A 16,315-nucleotide genomic window follows, 5' to 3' on the forward strand; every position below is an offset into this window, starting at 1 on the left:
TTTCCAGTGGTCCTTGTAATTAACTAATCAAACAAGTTATTGCTTGCCAGGTAATCATTTGAACAAATATTGAAATACAAAGACGTCAGGATACTTTTCTGAAGCACATTTTTATTAGCAAAAGTAGGAAAATGTCAAAAGAACGATGGCTTATGCCATAAATAAATGCTATTTGATGTGCGATGGATAGCTGGTAGGATGAGCACCGTCTTCACACACTCAGTTGGGTCCAAAATAATCCACCATGCCGTTTCCTTTGCGGCCGTCAAAGAAAAAGAAGTTGCGATGTGGTGCGTCTCTCTGGGACAGAGCCTAGCCAACAACAAAAACCATACTGGTGGTTAGGGTTAGTGGCAAAGGTTGAGTTTTGCTTAGGTTAGGACGAGTTTGGGGTTCTTAGTTTAGGTTCGAGCGAGTTTGGGACTCGGGCTTGTTTAGCTGTCAGTATTGCTTTATATCATTAGTTTAACACACGTGCATACCTTCACAATTTCTTGTCCGAGCACTCCTCCCAGAACTGCGCACACAGGTGACATCTCTGAGAAGCAAAAACTAAGGAGGACACAACAGGACATCATGAGTGGCAACAACCAGAAAGTATCTTCTGCCTCAACGATGAGTACTCTACCTGATAAAATCGTCATTGAGTAGGTCCCTGCCTACCCCCAAAGTCTCCAGCACGTCCTGGCGGATCTGACTCAGCAGTTGGCTGTCCTCTGCAAAGCATTGTGGGTCGGGATCTCTGCCTTTGTCCGTACGGAACTTCAGCAACACTAAGGACCATTGATTGTTATTTTAGGTGTTTGATCGGATGTCTTCTGTCACATATTCACCATCATAAAACAACTAAAGGTGAGTACCGTGAAGCAGGAAGTAGTCAACAGGCGTGCGCTTGAGGGCTGCTTTGGCCTTGTCGCTGGTCCAGTCCACGTCCAGAGCCTCCTTCAGCCTGCAGAACTTGGACGTCTGGTTGAAACGACAACATGACACTTCCTTCAAACTCGATACATTAGCAAAAGAAATGGATACAGTATAACATAAGCTTTTAGCAGTTTAATACACAAAAATGAACAGTGTTATGGAATGTTTGGTTTTACTAAAAAAATTTAGAAAAAAAACACTCCTGATTTCTATTTTTAAGATTAACATAATTTTGAGTTTTGACAGAAATAATAAAATTGTTTCATATTTGAACATGTGTTACTGATGGAAAAAAAAAGTATTATGAGATTAGATTTGCTAAATATTTTCGTGTTTTTTTGTGTTTAAAACAAAGTCAGACTAATGTTACGTATATATCTATGTTAATAACTATGGTATGCTCTAACCTTTTTCACCATGGTGGTCTCAATGGGGTCCACTTTGACCTTTTTGGCTTCGGGACCATCATTGGAGTCTCCTGTGGACTTCTTCACCACTTTGGGTTTCTCCCTTAATAACAAAACAAAACCTACATCAGACTGGAACTGACTTGACATATTCTTTTTTTTCCCCCTTCTCATGTTCAAACTTACTCTACATAGTTGTGCTCAGGTCCGAGGTTGCAGAACATGTAACCGTAGTAACCGTGGACGTCACCGCAGAAGACCAGGATGTTGTGTTGTGAGCACAGCTGGTCCACGCGAACCATCACGTCTTTAGAGCAGCCCGTCAGACAAACCTAAGAGCAAAAAACATTGCTACAATTTTCTAATTGGACTCCAACATCACCATGCAGCCAATTCTTCTAGCAATCAATGACACAAACTACCATCATCTCGAAAAGATGAAATCAATTATTGGTTGATGCTGCATTTTGCTAACAATATAAACTATTTAAAAAAATATATCAATAAACTGTATGATCTCTATATTGTGATCTTTCACCTATCACAGGTGAGTTTGGAAGATAATCTCTGCGACAAACTGGGCTTCATTGAACACTAACTACTTCACGGGTACTCACCGCATTGAACTGCAGGAAGAAAGTGTCAGGTTTGTCTTCTATTCTGTCCGTGTCAGCCAGCACCTCCACCATGGGGTTGAGGTTCTGAGCACGCTCCAGGGACGCCTCAGCTCGATTCCGGCCCTGCTCAGTCACCGGTACCAGGAACTGGGCTCGACATGACTCCTCCGTCACCTGGTGAGACAAATGCGACAAACATCAGCATTGGACCTATTGATGCATTTTATGCAAGTTCCAGTTAGATCTTTAAAAAAAAAAGGTAATTAATGTGCCAGTTTGTCTCCTTTTAAAAACAATTATCTCACACAGTCTTGTATGTAGAAATAACTGTTGTTGCCACAACTGTACAGTTAATATTTTTTCCTGTTGTTGTAAGCCTCTTCCAGATCTCACCTGCGCGTTTGTGAGAATCAAGTGTCAGAAAAAAAGCTTAAAGTTTTATATATACCTACTTTTCTACAAATAAAACCTCTGCATCATATTTTATTTTTAAAAACAGGCTTAAATCGCAACTGTATTTAAATGTTGGTCATTATGATGGTACTTGAAGAACCAAGTGTATTTTGAGATGGTAATTGGTGCAAAAATTGTGAACAACTGCACTACATGATTTACTGCATCTAATAGAGATTTGCAACAGGCGCCATCCAGTGGACATAATTCTGCCATTGTTTACTTATGTTCATTAAAAAACTAACCGGGTTTAAACTAATGACAGATCGCTCTTGTATTTCGGTTGTTTACCTTTTCATGATCCAACAAAGTGAGTCCTTTCACTCCGGCCAAGATCAAATTCTTGGCTACCTCTGCCCCCAAACCACCTAAACCTACCAGGAGAACTCTGGATCCACGCAGTCTGCAAGCAAATTACGCATTAATGACACCAGGTCCATATTAATTATTTTAAATGTATAATACAGAGACAAATGACAGGACTCCTCTGGGACAAATTTCATTAGCATGACAAGCTAAGATACCTCTTCTGGGCATCCAAGCCCCAAAGTCGGATCTGGCGATCGTACTGAGCCGCCTCTTCCTCGGTGATGATCGGGTCCTCCTTCTCGATCATATCGATCATGTCAAGCCTCTTACAGAAAAGAGAAACCGCTTTAAAAGTGTGATCGTTCGCTCAAGCTACACCGCCGATTGTTTCAAAAGTCGCGATGGTCCCGCTGAATTGGCGCTGAGTGATGACGTCGATGATCAAAAATACACATTTCTTCTTGTTGTTTATTAATAACTTTATTTCCACAAAGAGATTGTAGTCAAATCAATTCCACCTCAAATAATTAATATACGACTTAAATGTAAATTTTCAATGTATATTGACTCAGCAATTTCCCGTTGTAACTTGGGTGCATTTTGCCCTGCGAAGTGACTTACAATTTTGAAGTGTCAGAACAGCTGTAAATTTGTACTAGTCAATGTTTGATATAAATGATTAATTGAGACATCAATTAATGAAATGGAAAATTTAACGGCAAAACAGAGTGCATCATTGGAAGGTAATGATAAAAAATCGATAATTTTGTTATGTGGATCAATTGACAAGTTCTGAAGACATAGGCAGCGTTATGTACTATATATACGGGCATAAATACATAAAAGTACGTTTAATTTGCAGACAAATAAAAATAAAATCAACCTTGCAAAAATTTAAATAGCCTAATGATGCCCTGACTAATTTCTTAATGGACCTGGACCAGACGAGTGCCGTTCAGGTCAAGTGTGGTACGAGTAGTAGTAGTGGTCTGCGAGACTGAGTTAATAAATCCTGCACAGGTAAAATTTACAGTGTATGATTTAAAACAATACAAAAAAAGGAACCAATCAAACATATACTAGTCAAAATGAAGGGCTAATTTTTGGTAAACTTTCAGTAGGGTAATGTCCGTGAGACGCATTACAAGAGCATTGGGTAGTGACGTCACGCTGAGGAAACTCCGCCCCATTTCTCTGAAGAAGACGGTCGGCCATTTTAGTTACATCAGTCGTCATTTCACAGCGCTTCATTAGGACGGAAAGAGAACGTCTGGACTCAATTTCATCAAATTTCTCTCAGTGGAGAATTGCCTATTGCCTATGAACTGAAACTCAACTAAATCCAAAACCAAGTAGATCCTTGTGAAGTGACGCATAAGCCAGTAGATTTCCAGTGTCGAGTTTGAATTTTTGGGCACCTCCATGTTAGCTAAGGGTTAGAGAGAGGAAATGGCTGTGGAAAGCATGACTGTCCATCCAAACTCCCCAACTACCAACCACGAACACAACAGTCTCCTGACTGACGAAAGGTCGAGTAATTCTACAATCATATTTCAATGAAATTATTTATTTGTCCACTGCTTTTTTACACACAAAAGCCCGGGGATACCTTTTTTTTCTTTTTTGTCAAAGAGGGATTAAACTCGCCTTTTCTGGAAAACTGGTAAAGCGGTAACGGACTTGTGCATTGACACGACGGCGCCAACTGGGAGACCAAAATAACGTCGGAGAGAACGTTTTTCCCTTTTATTTTATTACGTTAGTTCACCACGACGGTGAACAGGATCATCGCGGACTTAGATGACGAGCATAAAGAGCAGGCCGACAAATCCTCAACGCACTTAGTTGGCACGGCCGTTGACCATTTCGACGAATGCTAAACCATCGTCGAATGGCTTTGCCGTTTTTTTATTTTATCTTGGAGGGGAGGGGGCGTAAACTAACAAATTTAAATGTTTGTAAGTAACATTTTTATTTGGGTGTCGAAAACAAGCCTTGTGGATTTAAGGTGTGCCCGTTCTGGCGGCTAACCTAGCCACATTAGCTTCGTAACGGCTAACCGTGAGAGCGTGTCTTTTTTTTTCTCCCCCCCTCATAAAGATCTTCACTTTGTTTCTCGTCATCCTCACGTCATATAACAAGTGACATTACCACCGTTACCCACGTATACTCAAAGTTCTACGAACACTACGAACCCAACACGATATTAACGTGTTGTTATTGTAAATAATAGATCAACGAGCCGCTCTACCAAGTTCACCAATCGTCCCCGATGTCAAAGTAGTTCTACTTGCTGGTTATCTTTAATCTTGCGTATATTTCATTACAGGATTGGATTCTTTCTACAATGTCACCTTTAATTTAAAGGGCATACTAGCAGTCAAATTGCCTTTTCTTTCCCCCTCTTCCCCATCCCTGAGATTGTGCTGTTTGTCTAACATGTTCAAAAACTGTATATACCAGCGCTGTGTGTAAAATGTCTGCAAAGCATCCCAGAAGTCAAACACCCAAATCAGTTTGTAACGTAACCACCCAGTTCCCAGTTGGCAAATTGATTGAATGTTTTAGTAAATCCAATTCCCAGCTCCCTCAAATCCCACCAGTGACCCCAAAGTGTTAGCGGGAGGACTTTTTAATGGTTGTGAGTGCAAAATATGAAGAAGGCCTGTCACAGTAAGTATCCCCCTTTTAATCGTGGCCCTTCTCTAATTAATTATGCCTCTTTAACTGTTGTGCACGGTGGTGCAATTTGCATAGAGAAGACTTGTGCTGTGTTGAATCTTTTGATTTTGGTTAGGGTTTGTTGCAGATTGGTAACTAGTTATAATGGAGAAATGTGATGTTCTCTTGTTGCTCATCCACAGAAATGCAATCAAAATCGTTTTGTCCACTTGTGTGTTTGATATATTAAACCAAGTCTTCCAGCAAAGTGCAGACTAACCTTGTTAAAATGGGTTTGCACTTAAACGTGTGGGCCCGAGAGGTCCGTCGGGAGGTTTATTCAGTGAGTCACGCCAATATTTCTTCAAAATGGAGTCAAAATTCTTGAATTTGAGAATAAATAATTCCCTGTGAAAAGTTGACTGTCAAGCTGTTGTTGCTGGCCAGAGTGGCTTCAATCAACAAAGACAGCCAAACGTTCAGCCAGAAATGTTAGATAAATCAATTTACCACAAAAGTGTGGTAACAATTATTCTCTGCATCCCCAATTTTGTTTGCATTAAAGTGTATTTAAAATAAAATACAAAATGAATAGAATACATTTTTAAAAAATCCCTGATTATTGTTTATTAACCAATCATTTGTGTTGATTATTTACTGATTACAACTAAATAAGAGTTAAGCAATATCGCACAAGGAAAAAAATGATAGTCGTTGTTGTCCAAAGTAAAAGCAGATGTTGGCAATTGTCTTATTTTGATTGAACAAATTATTAATTAGTCTGCTTTCATGAAGGACTAGAGAATTGTTATTTTTGAGAGCCTGAATTTGGAAAATCAATTGACAATCAGTTTGGTGTCAACTAATCAATTCATTTTGAAACCATTAGTTGAATGCCCTGCGACTGGCTGGCGACCAGTTCAGGGTATAATTTGCCTTTCGCCCGATGTCAGCTGGGATAGCGACCCTGAGCAGGATAAGAAGTGTTGAAGCTTTATATTTTTCGTGGCGATGTGGAAATAATTGTTAATATGTTAATTGTTAATTTGTCAATCTCCCCATTGTACTCCAGGCACCAGCCTGTGATGCGCCAATATCATGTGAGCCATGTTAATTCAACTCATGAGGTCCAGCATTGTGTGTCTTTTAAATGTAGTGTCACTGTTAGGGGGCAGGGAGTGGGTCTCAATCATGTCCTATCTCATGAATGTTGTATGCATTGAAAAGATGCAATGTTGTTCTGAGATGATTAGCATTTCAATGTTGTTCGTTACCTGAGCCATCCACAGTGTCAATGTGCTTGTGCCAAAGCCGTCTGATGACATTGCTTGACATAGCAGACCATGCAATTCTCAAAAAAAATAAACATTAGTAGGACTGTCACAAAAAGGCCCAAATCTCCACAAGTGCTCATAATATATAACGTATATCTTTTGTTTTCTGATCAATTTAGAATAGCACAAGTGTAAAATAAAAGATCAGCCGTGCCGTGTGAAAGTATCAAATTTTCCTCCATTTGTCAGAAAATTATAATTTAGTAATTACTAATATATCATGTGCCCATCTATGCTGCTGATGTATAGTGACAGGCAGAACAATGAAATGCTCATGCATTCCATGGCACAATGTACAATAATCTCTGAATCAACATCTTACCTTTTGTACAACAGAATAAGACCTGGCTTCCTGCAATCTAATCTATGTGTTCAAAGTAAATCTAGGAATAAAGTCAGACAATATTATCAGTATTGGTGGTGTACTGTGAAATGTTTGGAATGCAAAATGGGTGCCTTGGCACAATACTTTAGACGTTGGGAAAATCATTTGTACACCTGTTATTGTGCCATATTTTAGATCAGGAAAAATATCCTTGCATAGATGGATTGATAATGATCCACTATTTGTAGTAAATAAATAATTTTCAACTGCACACCTGAACATCTGATACAGAACACAAGTGTGTGATAATCACTGCTCCATGTTGAATTGTTGTGGGTCAAAATACATAACTGTGAATGAAAAGTCAATATAATTACATGAACTTATCTCTATGTCATGTGCACACAGGCCAGAGGATGGCGAACTGGAGGAGGGCGAGCTGGAGGATGATGGGGGTGAGGTTGAAATGGGAGGCGACGCAGCTGCTGGAGGAGGAGGTGGCGCAGAGGTGGGCGAGGAAGCAGGCGGTGGTGACACCGGTGCGCCAGGTGATGCTGGCGGTGGCGGTGAGCGTCCCCCTCGAAGCCGGGAGCGCCACGCCAGCAGCAATTCGGACGAGGAGCGCTCGCACCGGCGCAAGCGCAAGAGGAAGAAGGAGAGAGAGCGAGAGAAGAGGCGCACAAAGAAAAAACGCAAGTCCAAGCACAAAGTAAGGAAAACTGTGGTGGGGTACACATCCACTATTTTTCTGAATCTTTACTGTTAACAGTTTGGTACACCCCATTAACTCTCAATTACGTTCTCCCACAGCGTCACGCGTCATCTGATGACGACTTCTCGGACTTCAGTGATGATTCTGACTACTCACCCAGCGAGAAGAGGAAGTACAGAGAATACAGCCCCCAGTACCCCCCCACCGTAAGTCAACGAGTGAAACACACACAAAGCATCGCCTCGGCCTGTTTCTTCACATGATCGTCTGATCCCGACCTGCAGGCTCACCCTGGCTATGGCGCCTCCAAGAAGGTCGGCTACATGAAGATGGACAAGCCGGGCTATGGTGGCTATGATGACTATGAGGAGGACAACTACGAGGGGGAGGAGGAGCAGGACATGGGTGGCGAGGACTACGACGACTTCACCAAGGAGCTCCACATGTACCGCAAGGCCAAGGAGGGCGGACGTGGAGGACGAGGTGAGTGTCATGGGAATTTTCATTTGTGCTTTTGCTTGATGATTAAACATGCGGCGGGTCACATTGAACCATGAACACAAATACGACACAGAAAGTGTAAATAAATGTGTGTGTTTTTTTTTTAAATGAAGGCCTTAAAAAAAAGTACGTAACTAAATTTTACATTTAAAGGTCTTAGAAATAATAGACACATCAAGAAACAGCATGGATAGTTTCTCTGCAGAGAAAAATATATTTTTGGGGGGTATATGGAGAGCTATCTATATGTTAAGGTATTTTATGAACAGTAAATTTAACGAAAACAGCTTGAAAGTGAAAATCTGCATGCAGACACTTTCAGCAGTTGACATTTTTCGAAGAAGGCTCAGTGATGTTCTCGGCATCAAATCTGCCGCTCAACAAGGCTGAAGATTTCGATTTATGCTGATGAGCTCTTGTCAGGAATGGAGACATTACTGTTTTTAAGTGAATCTCATCCTTTTCTTATTGGAGGTCGCGGTCGCATGAGGAACATGAGGGGTCGAGGTGGAATGAGGGGCGGGCGGCGAGGTGGACGAGGAGGCAGCCGAGGAAGAGGCGGACGAGGTGGAAAAATGGGAGACGATGATGGAGATGGTTTTGTGGAGGACATGGAAGTGAGTGCTTTTGATGTCCATCTCTGGCTGTGGAGGAACATTTATTTAACATTTATTTCAACATTTATCTGTGTGTTTAGCTTCAGTATGATGATGAATATGACAACATGGGGGAAGATGACTATGACGACTATCAGTACAAGAGATCCAAAGACAGAGGAAGAGGTAAGTCCTTCGCTCTTGTAGAAGCGAATTTTTAGTTTAACACCCTCACCCTGAACACGTTTCATTGGGTGGACTCCAGGCAGAGGCGGCCGTGGAAGAGGTCGAGGCAAAGGAGGACGTGGCATGATGAGAGGCAAAATGAGGAGCCGAGGACGAGGAAGAGGGGACATCAGCCACGAGGACGACAACAATGGAGACATGGACAATGGGGTATGTTCTCAAAAGCATGGCTTGGTAATTTTACTTTGAGGATTCACCATGGGAAATGAAGTGTGAGAGGAGGGTCCTTATCGTTTTGATGTACTCTGTATCCTTCGTTAAATCCTTTGTATTTCTTTTAAAGGACGGAGGAGGTGATGCTGGATCAGGAATGGGCAAGAGGAATCAGAACGAAAAGTACCAGGATAAGAAAGGAAAAGCCATCTGCAAGTACTACATGGAAAACAGATGCACCTGGGTGAGCCCAAAAATATCAGTTGCTTTTTAAACTTTTCGCTTTTTAGGCATGTACTATTTCTGATTATATCTGTTATTTTATTCATGCTTCCTCTTTTGATCACTAGGAGGAATACTGCAACTTTAGCCACGACATTGAGCTGCCCAAGAACAAAGAGTTGTGCAAGTTTTATATTACTGGTTACTGTGCTCGAGCCAATCACTGCCCTTACATGCATGATATCCTTTCAGCATTTTTGGAAGTGTTTATTTGAGCGTGACTACATTTTTGCAATATTGCCTTAACGTTGACGCCACGCGAATTCCCCTGCAAGCTGTTCCATACGACAGGCAACTGTGTCAATGGCGACGAGTGCATGTTCTCCCACGAAAACCTCAACGACGATACCAAGGAACTGCTCAACAAGGTCAGACCCTCACGTGCACGAATAATAAATTTTGATGACGCTGAACCTCTGCTATTTGAAAATCTATGCGCAATTGACACCTTTCCTAAAAAGGTTAATCAATACCTAAAGATGCCACAAGAGAGCAGCAAAGCATAACTTTTGTCAAATTAAGCTCCCCAACTCATCAACAGTTTATTGGCACCAAAGCTTCACCTTTGTATTTATATATATCATGAAACAACAAGCTGTGAGTTTTTCAGAATATTGTCACTCTACAGCAAAACTATAAGAATGGGCCTCATTGTTCCAATATTTTTTGAGGAGAGACAAATTAATAATCATCTCCATATTCAGATGCTGGCTGAGGACGCAGAGGCCGGGGCAGAGGACGAGAAAGAGGTGGAGGAGCTGAAGAAGCAGGGGATCAACCCTCTGCCCAAACCCCCACCCGGCGTGGGCCTACTGCCCACTCCCCCTCGCCCGGCACCCCTCGAAGCCGGGGCAGGGGATTTTGGAGGCCCCGCATCCGGTGACTTTGGGGGCATCCCAGCTGCCAACCAGGCACCCCTCGCCAACAAGGCTCCCCCCAGTGGTCTTGGGATGGTTCCCTCTCCGAACTCAGGTGGTCCTCCCATTCCAAATCCAGAAGGAGCGCCATACCAAGGAGTACCCTTGAACCCCAGTGGACAACCCCCTCAAATGGTCCCCGCACCTACTGGTGGTGGAGGCGGTGGCGGAAAGAAGATCCCCTCCTTGTTTGAGATCAAAGTTCAACCAACCGGACAGCTGGCTCATAAACTGGCTGTTAAGTGAGTCCACACAAATTGACTTCATTTTAAAGGAAACCGTGTAAGATGCAGACCATACTCCTTGTGGAGTTGACATTGACAAAAGCAGGGAGGGGTTCAAAAACTACAGTATTGACAGTGGTAAAAGTTAGCAGCTTTGCACGTAATTTCTTCTCTTGGTAAAATAAGCTTCGTTTGAGAGTTAGTTACTGTGCGGATTCATACAATGAACAAAACGCCAAACACAAATACTTGCTCCCCCTTCACTGAACAGTCAAGTCAAACATTTTCTTTCCAATAATATGCAACCCTGCTACTCTAAAGACGGTATTCCGATTGATATTGCGTAATTGGTCGTTACCTGAGCCCTGAGCAATCGTAATTGAACTTTTAGTCGACAATCGCATTGAACATGTTATTGCAAATAATTGTTTTTGACTTGGAAGTGTTTTTCGTATTGTTTTGCATTCACTTATGAGGTCCTTCCCCTCAGAAGCCAGGTACCAAGCAACAGCCAGGCAACAACTCCAGCACCTGGTGCACCGGGGGCGCCGCCCACCAGCTTCCCCACCGAGAACATGGGCACGTTCGCATCTGGCGATTGTCCTCCTCACGGAGGCGCCATGCAGCCTCCTCAGGCTGGCGGGAACTACTTCAACACTTTCTTCAATCAAGAGGGAATGACGATGGAAGGAGTGGTGGAAGAGGGTGAGAATGAAATGCTTTCTGTTGGAATTGGGTAATATGCCCTCAAGTAAAATTTGTTTTATTTTCTCACAAAAATCCAATTTAAAATTAGACCTGCAACAAATGAATCAATTATTATCTTGATTATTCCATGTGGCCAAACATCTTAACCCCCACTTCACTAGCCTGGCAAGCCAGTCCCAACACTACCAGTTGATTGGTCTGGTTGGAAGTTGTATGATGTGCATTTCTGAGACGGGGCAAACCTGAGCAAACAGAGTGATGTTGAGCATGAAGGATATTTCCCAGCAAGGACACATATTTGATTTTAGATGAGCTGCGGTGAGTAGCCCTCTCCACCAGCATTGGGTCTGGCCTGCCAGGCAACCACTTCACATCTGAGGAGCACAAGCTTGCATTAACCTCCTCTGTAAGGCTCAGGCCTAGTTCAAGTGAACTTTCCTTTGTTGAGTTCTTATGTCACAATTCCTCCCCCGCCTCAGGTGAAAACTATCAAGGAAGTGCTGCTAAGTTAAGTAGCCAGGAGGACGCCACCAACGGAGCAAATCAGGGAGGAGTATCCGTCTCGGACCTTCTCCCTCCCGCACAGCGTGTCCTCTTTATGAGAATCCAACAGAAACAACAGGAGGAGGAGGAACGAGCTCGACGCATTGATGGAGACACAGCGAAGTGCAGAGACACTGAAGGTAAATATCTGACAACACCTTTGCCATTTTTAAAAAATGTTTTTCTTGTCTTGAAAGCCGTAAATTAAGTCTTTGTGAAAAATTGGACATTGTAATGTGAAACAGTGGACATTGTAATGTAAGATCAGATCATTAAGCCCGACAGCGCCCTGATTTTTCAGACGTCTTGTGGATATTGTGTTGTTTCCAGGGGACTCTGGTAACTGGTACTCCAGCGAGGATGAAGATGGCGGCAGTAGCGTGACGTCCATCCTAAAGACACTTCGGCAGCAGACGCAGGCTCCTCCTAAATCGGACACGCCGAGCGACCCACGCCTCAAGACCAGCATCCCCCAGGCACGCCCTGCTGACCCGCGACTGGCTCGTGACCCGCGTCTGGCCCGAGCCGCCGTACCAGACCTGACACCGCCCGCGCCCTCGACGGGGCCACCGGCAGACCCACGGCTCGCCCGACTGTCCGCCGCCTCTGCGGGCTCTGCCGCTCTCCAACCCACTGTTTCTAAAGCGGAGCATCCTCTGATCTACAAACCGCCACCACTCACTGCGCCGGCAGCGGAGGAGGAGGAGACGGAGCGAGTGCTGCGGGACAAGCCCGTGCCAATCCCTCTGGATCCCTTGATGGGAATGGCCCTGAGGGACCCTCGTTCCCAGTTGCAACAGTTCAGCCACATCAAGAAGGATATTCTTCTCCACATGCCCGCTTTCTCTAAAACCATCACCTGGTCCCCCGAGGACCTCCTCCCGCTCCCACTTCCCAAACAGGACCTGCTTCCGCTCCCCCCCGGCATTCCTCCGGTCCCCTCCCTCGACCCACGTCTGTCCCGCATCGTCCATCCCCACTCACAGTCTCCTCCCATAGCTGTACCCCCCACCTCAGAACCCTCTCCCCCTCCATCATCCTCCTCCATTCCGGACTTTGAGCTGCTGTCTCGCATCTTGAAAACAGTCAGCTCTAGCCCTTCCCAGTCTTCATCCCCTCCGCCGGCACCCACCCCCACTCCCCCTCTGGCGCTGCTGCCTCAACCTCCCCCTCTTCCGGCCACCCCCTCAGAAAAGCCTGTCGACCCCCGCATGGCACGGAAAGGTCCCACGGACCCTCGGCTCCAGCCACAGAAGTCGGCCCTCAAGCAGCCGTCTGAGCCTCTGGCCCCACCCCCTGAATCCTCTTCCTCTACTGGGGCCACATCTGGTTCCTCGCCACCCACCATCGCTCCCTATGATCCAAGGCTTCTTTCTTCAGGTGGAACTGGACGCAGTGCGGCACCCGGGGCACCAGGGGGTGCCAATGTACTGAGCAGCATAAGTCTCTATGACCCACGGACTAACAAACCAGGGAGCCCCGGTACTGCCGGTGGCCCCAACAACTCCCCCAACTCAGAGTCCCGACAAAGCGAGCCCTCAACTAGCAAAACAAAACCGAAAGAGCCTTTGTTTGTCCGCAAGTCTGCGCTGGAGCAACCTGAGCCGGAGAAAAGCGGCGAGCAAGGCACTGACCGGTACAACAGCTATAACAGACCCCGTCCCAAACCTGCACCCTCGCCCAACTCTGCCGCACAGGGAGGGCCCCCTACCGGGGGTCCGGCCTCTTCTGGAGCCCCGGCGGAACAGGCGCCCACTGGCGTCCACAACCTCCCAGTGTCCACCCTCTTTGGTGTGGTCAAGCAGGCCGGTAAACCCGGTGGGACCAGCAGCCCGTTTGGGGGGAGCAGCCCGGCTCAGTCGGAACAGCCAACCGCCGAGCAGGACAATGGGTCACTCAAGGAAGTTTTCAAGGGCTTTGATCCTACCGCGTCGCCGTTCTGCCAGTGATGTCAGTCAACTCCTGACATGTTGTTGATCCAACATGGACGCACGCTATGAGTGCAATAGATTTTGGGGGATGGGGGAGAGTTATATGTCTATTTTAAACAGATGAACTGTTGTATAAGTATGGACACGACAGACAGCGTTTTAGCATTCGCTCAGTACATCACTCGTCTCACCTCCAGCCAATGCATTGAATAACAATGGAATCGGAACCTTTGTGATTTATGTTGTTATGATTAACCCAGCAGCGCCACTGCCCATCATCCCATAACCAGCTTTGTTTTCATTTTTCAATACATGTATTTATTTTTCTACTTCCGTGCACTGTCCTCCCAGGGAGGACCCTAGTTTTTAATGTTGCTCACCTTAACCGTATCAATAACTTCAAATTGCTGTTGTTCCTTCTGCAGAGGAAGAGAAATCATTAGATTCAGAATGGTGGCGTTCCTGTTGCGTCTCTAGCGTTCTTGATGGCGACGTGACAATCACAAATGTTTTACCGCTGCTTGCCATTGAGAACACACCAGGTTCTCCCAGGAGATGAGTTTTGAGACCAACTCCATTAGGATCCTTTTTTTGTAAAAAAAAAGAAAATATTGTTCCTTTTAATTTATTTTTATACTTAAAACATACTTCCACATACTTACCGTTTGTTGTTTTAACACAATGTATTTTTTTTTTTTATTAGGTTCTGCGATTCACTTTGTTGTTGGGTTTTGTAAAAAAAAAAAAAAAAAAAATTCTGAATCTGCTTTCATTTCTTTGCATTGACAACAAAATCTATTTGAGCTTTTTCTTGTCCATTATAGTGGTGCGTTCTCTAACTGTACACCACCGGGTGAGTATTTGAATAAAGACACCAACCAGATTCAACGCAGCTCCCTGGCTATCTGTTTTATTTGTGACTGGGTGGCAGAAAAAATAGTTATGATTTGTGCATGTGCATAGTTGCGTTCTGAGTTCAGAATCGTTTTCAACAGGCACCTTTGTTCCTGACGGCGGCGTGCGGCCCGCTTCCTGTTCTCACTGCGATCCGTCACCGCCGCTTCCTGTAACCCCGCCCCATCCTAGTCGGGTCGGCTCCAGTGGGACTGGTGAATGCACCTCAGAGATTTCCTCTCACTGCTCCACACCTCCCGGAAAACTGTTCATGCACTCCCTGGCTGTTTGTTACATCGGTTAGCTAAATTTAGAGTATTCAATAAGCCTACTTGGTGCGAGAAATGGGATACACCCTGCACTGGCTGCTAGCCAATAGCAACGCACAAAGCAGCATTTGCACGCACATTAACACCTTTGGGCTATTTAGAGTCGTCACTTAACCTACACCCATTTGGTGAGGAAACTGGGATGCACATTGTACTAGTATGATATATGCTGCATGAGTTTAACTTTTTTTTTTTTTTTTATCTCATAAATGTAATCAACTTTACCCAGATTCATATTTATTGAAATGTAACTATTGCCCACCATCATTGTTTCCGTTATGCACCCAATGGTCACTTAATTAAAACCACTTGTAAACATGCTGCTGGTATAAACAAGTTATTAATTTATAAAACATTGTTACTCAAACAAACAAAACAAAAATAAAACACTACTGAAGATGATTATTACTGTGAGAGAAACTCATCTACACCAAGATGCCATACTTTCAAATTGATCTATTATGATCTGATACAAGATATATAAGCCTTTTGCTGCTGTTTTGGTTAGCCACAACGTTCAAATGGTCTCAGAAGTCACCTCTTTAAAATATGTGTGAACAATGGTGTTCAAAAGTTGAAACTGGAAACAAATAACTTAGATTTAAAAAAATTACTCCTTTTTTTCAAAGCATAACTTTGATTTGGGGAGGGGGGAGCAATTTTTAACCATTTTACAGCGACAGTGAATGATGTTACTGTGGGTTGGTGTGTGATTCTCTTTGGCGGCCAATCTTCTTAGCTGCTGCTACCTGCGGAGAGTGTATACATATATATATATTTAGCACATGCAATCCTCTTAGACCTTTGGCCGGGATTTGGAGATTTGTCTTCAGGAAAGGATGCCTGTGCCGCTGGCTGTGATCTTGCGGGGGCGCTGTGTTTAGGGAGTTAGGTGACAGTATAAATAGTAGACATTTTCTTCAGTCCATTTAGGGATGGTGTCATGTGAGCCAGCATGCAGGAACCCGTTTCTACAGTTGATATTTACCTTGTAGCTTTACAGTGCATTTGAGAAGTGAAATATTCACATCACTTTTATTATCTTACATTTTGCCTTATTTCAACATGGAACTTGATGAGACATCAAGAGAGAATGGAGGTAAAGTTAATCTCGATTAACCCGATGAAATAAAAGTAGCCACTTAGGTATTGGCTCGCATCCTGACATGGCTTCAAATAGCTGATACGTGACTCTCTGGCGGGAGGCCTTAATCTCGTAATGTCTACTTGTGTGTCGTAAATATCAGAACGC

General features: G+C 44.0%; 2 protein-coding genes across 5 annotated transcripts; one reads left to right on the forward strand and one right to left on the reverse strand.

Annotated features, from left to right (window-relative positions):
• Nucleotides 1-99: 99 nt before the first annotated feature.
• Nucleotides 100-5,667, reverse strand: sae1 (SUMO1 activating enzyme subunit 1). 3 transcript variants are annotated; one of them, XM_085916105.1, is made up of 10 exons: nt 5,649-5,667; nt 2,923-3,032; nt 2,690-2,801; nt 1,946-2,119; nt 1,515-1,660; nt 1,329-1,431; nt 861-966; nt 629-773; nt 483-552; nt 100-312 (listed from the first exon to the last, which is right to left on the reverse strand). In XM_085916105.1, the coding sequence occupies exons 2-10, from the start codon at nt 3,021-3,023 to the stop codon at nt 220-222; spliced, it is 1,050 nt and encodes a 349-aa protein (XP_085772231.1). In that variant the 5' UTR covers nt 3,024-3,032; nt 5,649-5,667; the 3' UTR covers nt 100-219. The 3 variants fall into 3 exon arrangements, with proteins under 3 accessions (XP_085772231.1, XP_085772230.1, XP_085772229.1); XM_085916104.1 differs by lacking the exon at nt 5,649-5,667 and adding an exon at nt 4,355-4,439; XM_085916103.1 differs by lacking the exon at nt 5,649-5,667 and adding an exon at nt 4,317-4,433.
• Nucleotides 3,898-14,732, forward strand: zc3h4 (zinc finger CCCH-type containing 4). 2 transcript variants are annotated; one of them, XM_085916101.1, is made up of 14 exons: nt 3,898-4,236; nt 7,436-7,736; nt 7,838-7,945; nt 8,024-8,222; nt 8,715-8,857; nt 8,938-9,022; nt 9,102-9,232; nt 9,366-9,479; nt 9,586-9,697; nt 9,776-9,885; nt 10,222-10,676; nt 11,149-11,363; nt 11,846-12,049; nt 12,240-14,732. In XM_085916101.1, exons 1-14 carry the CDS (start codon nt 4,157-4,159, stop codon nt 13,856-13,858), a joined length of 3,876 nt encoding a protein of 1,291 aa, XP_085772227.1. In that variant the 5' UTR covers nt 3,898-4,156; the 3' UTR covers nt 13,859-14,732. The 2 variants fall into 2 exon arrangements, with proteins under 2 accessions (XP_085772227.1, XP_085772228.1); XM_085916102.1 differs by lacking the exon at nt 3,898-4,236 and adding an exon at nt 4,282-5,380.
• The last annotated feature ends 1,583 nt before the right edge of the window (nt 14,733-16,315 follow it).

The sequence above is a fragment of the Syngnathus leptorhynchus genome, chromosome 7 (assembly GCF_054491065.1).
Source record: "Syngnathus leptorhynchus isolate UIUO chromosome 7, UIUO_Slep, whole genome shotgun sequence".
NCBI lineage: Eukaryota > Metazoa > Chordata > Actinopteri > Syngnathiformes > Syngnathidae > Syngnathus > Syngnathus leptorhynchus.

Excerpts from the sequence above, each read along its gene's own strand:
- sae1 (XM_085916105.1), bottom strand. The coding sequence starts at position 3,023 with ATGATCGATATGATCGAGAAGGAGGACCCGATCATCACCGAGGAAGAG. Across the intron at positions 2,120-2,689 it reads CTTTGTTGGATCATGAAAAG|GTGACGGAGGAGTCATGTCG; the intron begins GTAAACAACCGA and ends TTGTCTCACCAG. Across the intron at positions 553-628 it reads CTCAATGACGATTTTATCAG|TTTTTGCTTCTCAGAGATGT; the intron begins GTAGAGTACTCA and ends TGTCCTCCTTAG.
- zc3h4 (XM_085916101.1), top strand. The coding sequence starts at position 4,157 with ATGGCTGTGGAAAGCATGACTGTCCATCCAAACTCCCCAACTACCAAC. Across the intron at positions 11,364-11,845 it reads GGAAGGAGTGGTGGAAGAGG|GTGAAAACTATCAAGGAAGT; the intron begins GTGAGAATGAAA and ends CCCCCGCCTCAG. Across the intron at positions 12,050-12,239 it reads GAAGTGCAGAGACACTGAAG|GGGACTCTGGTAACTGGTAC; the intron begins GTAAATATCTGA and ends TGTTGTTTCCAG.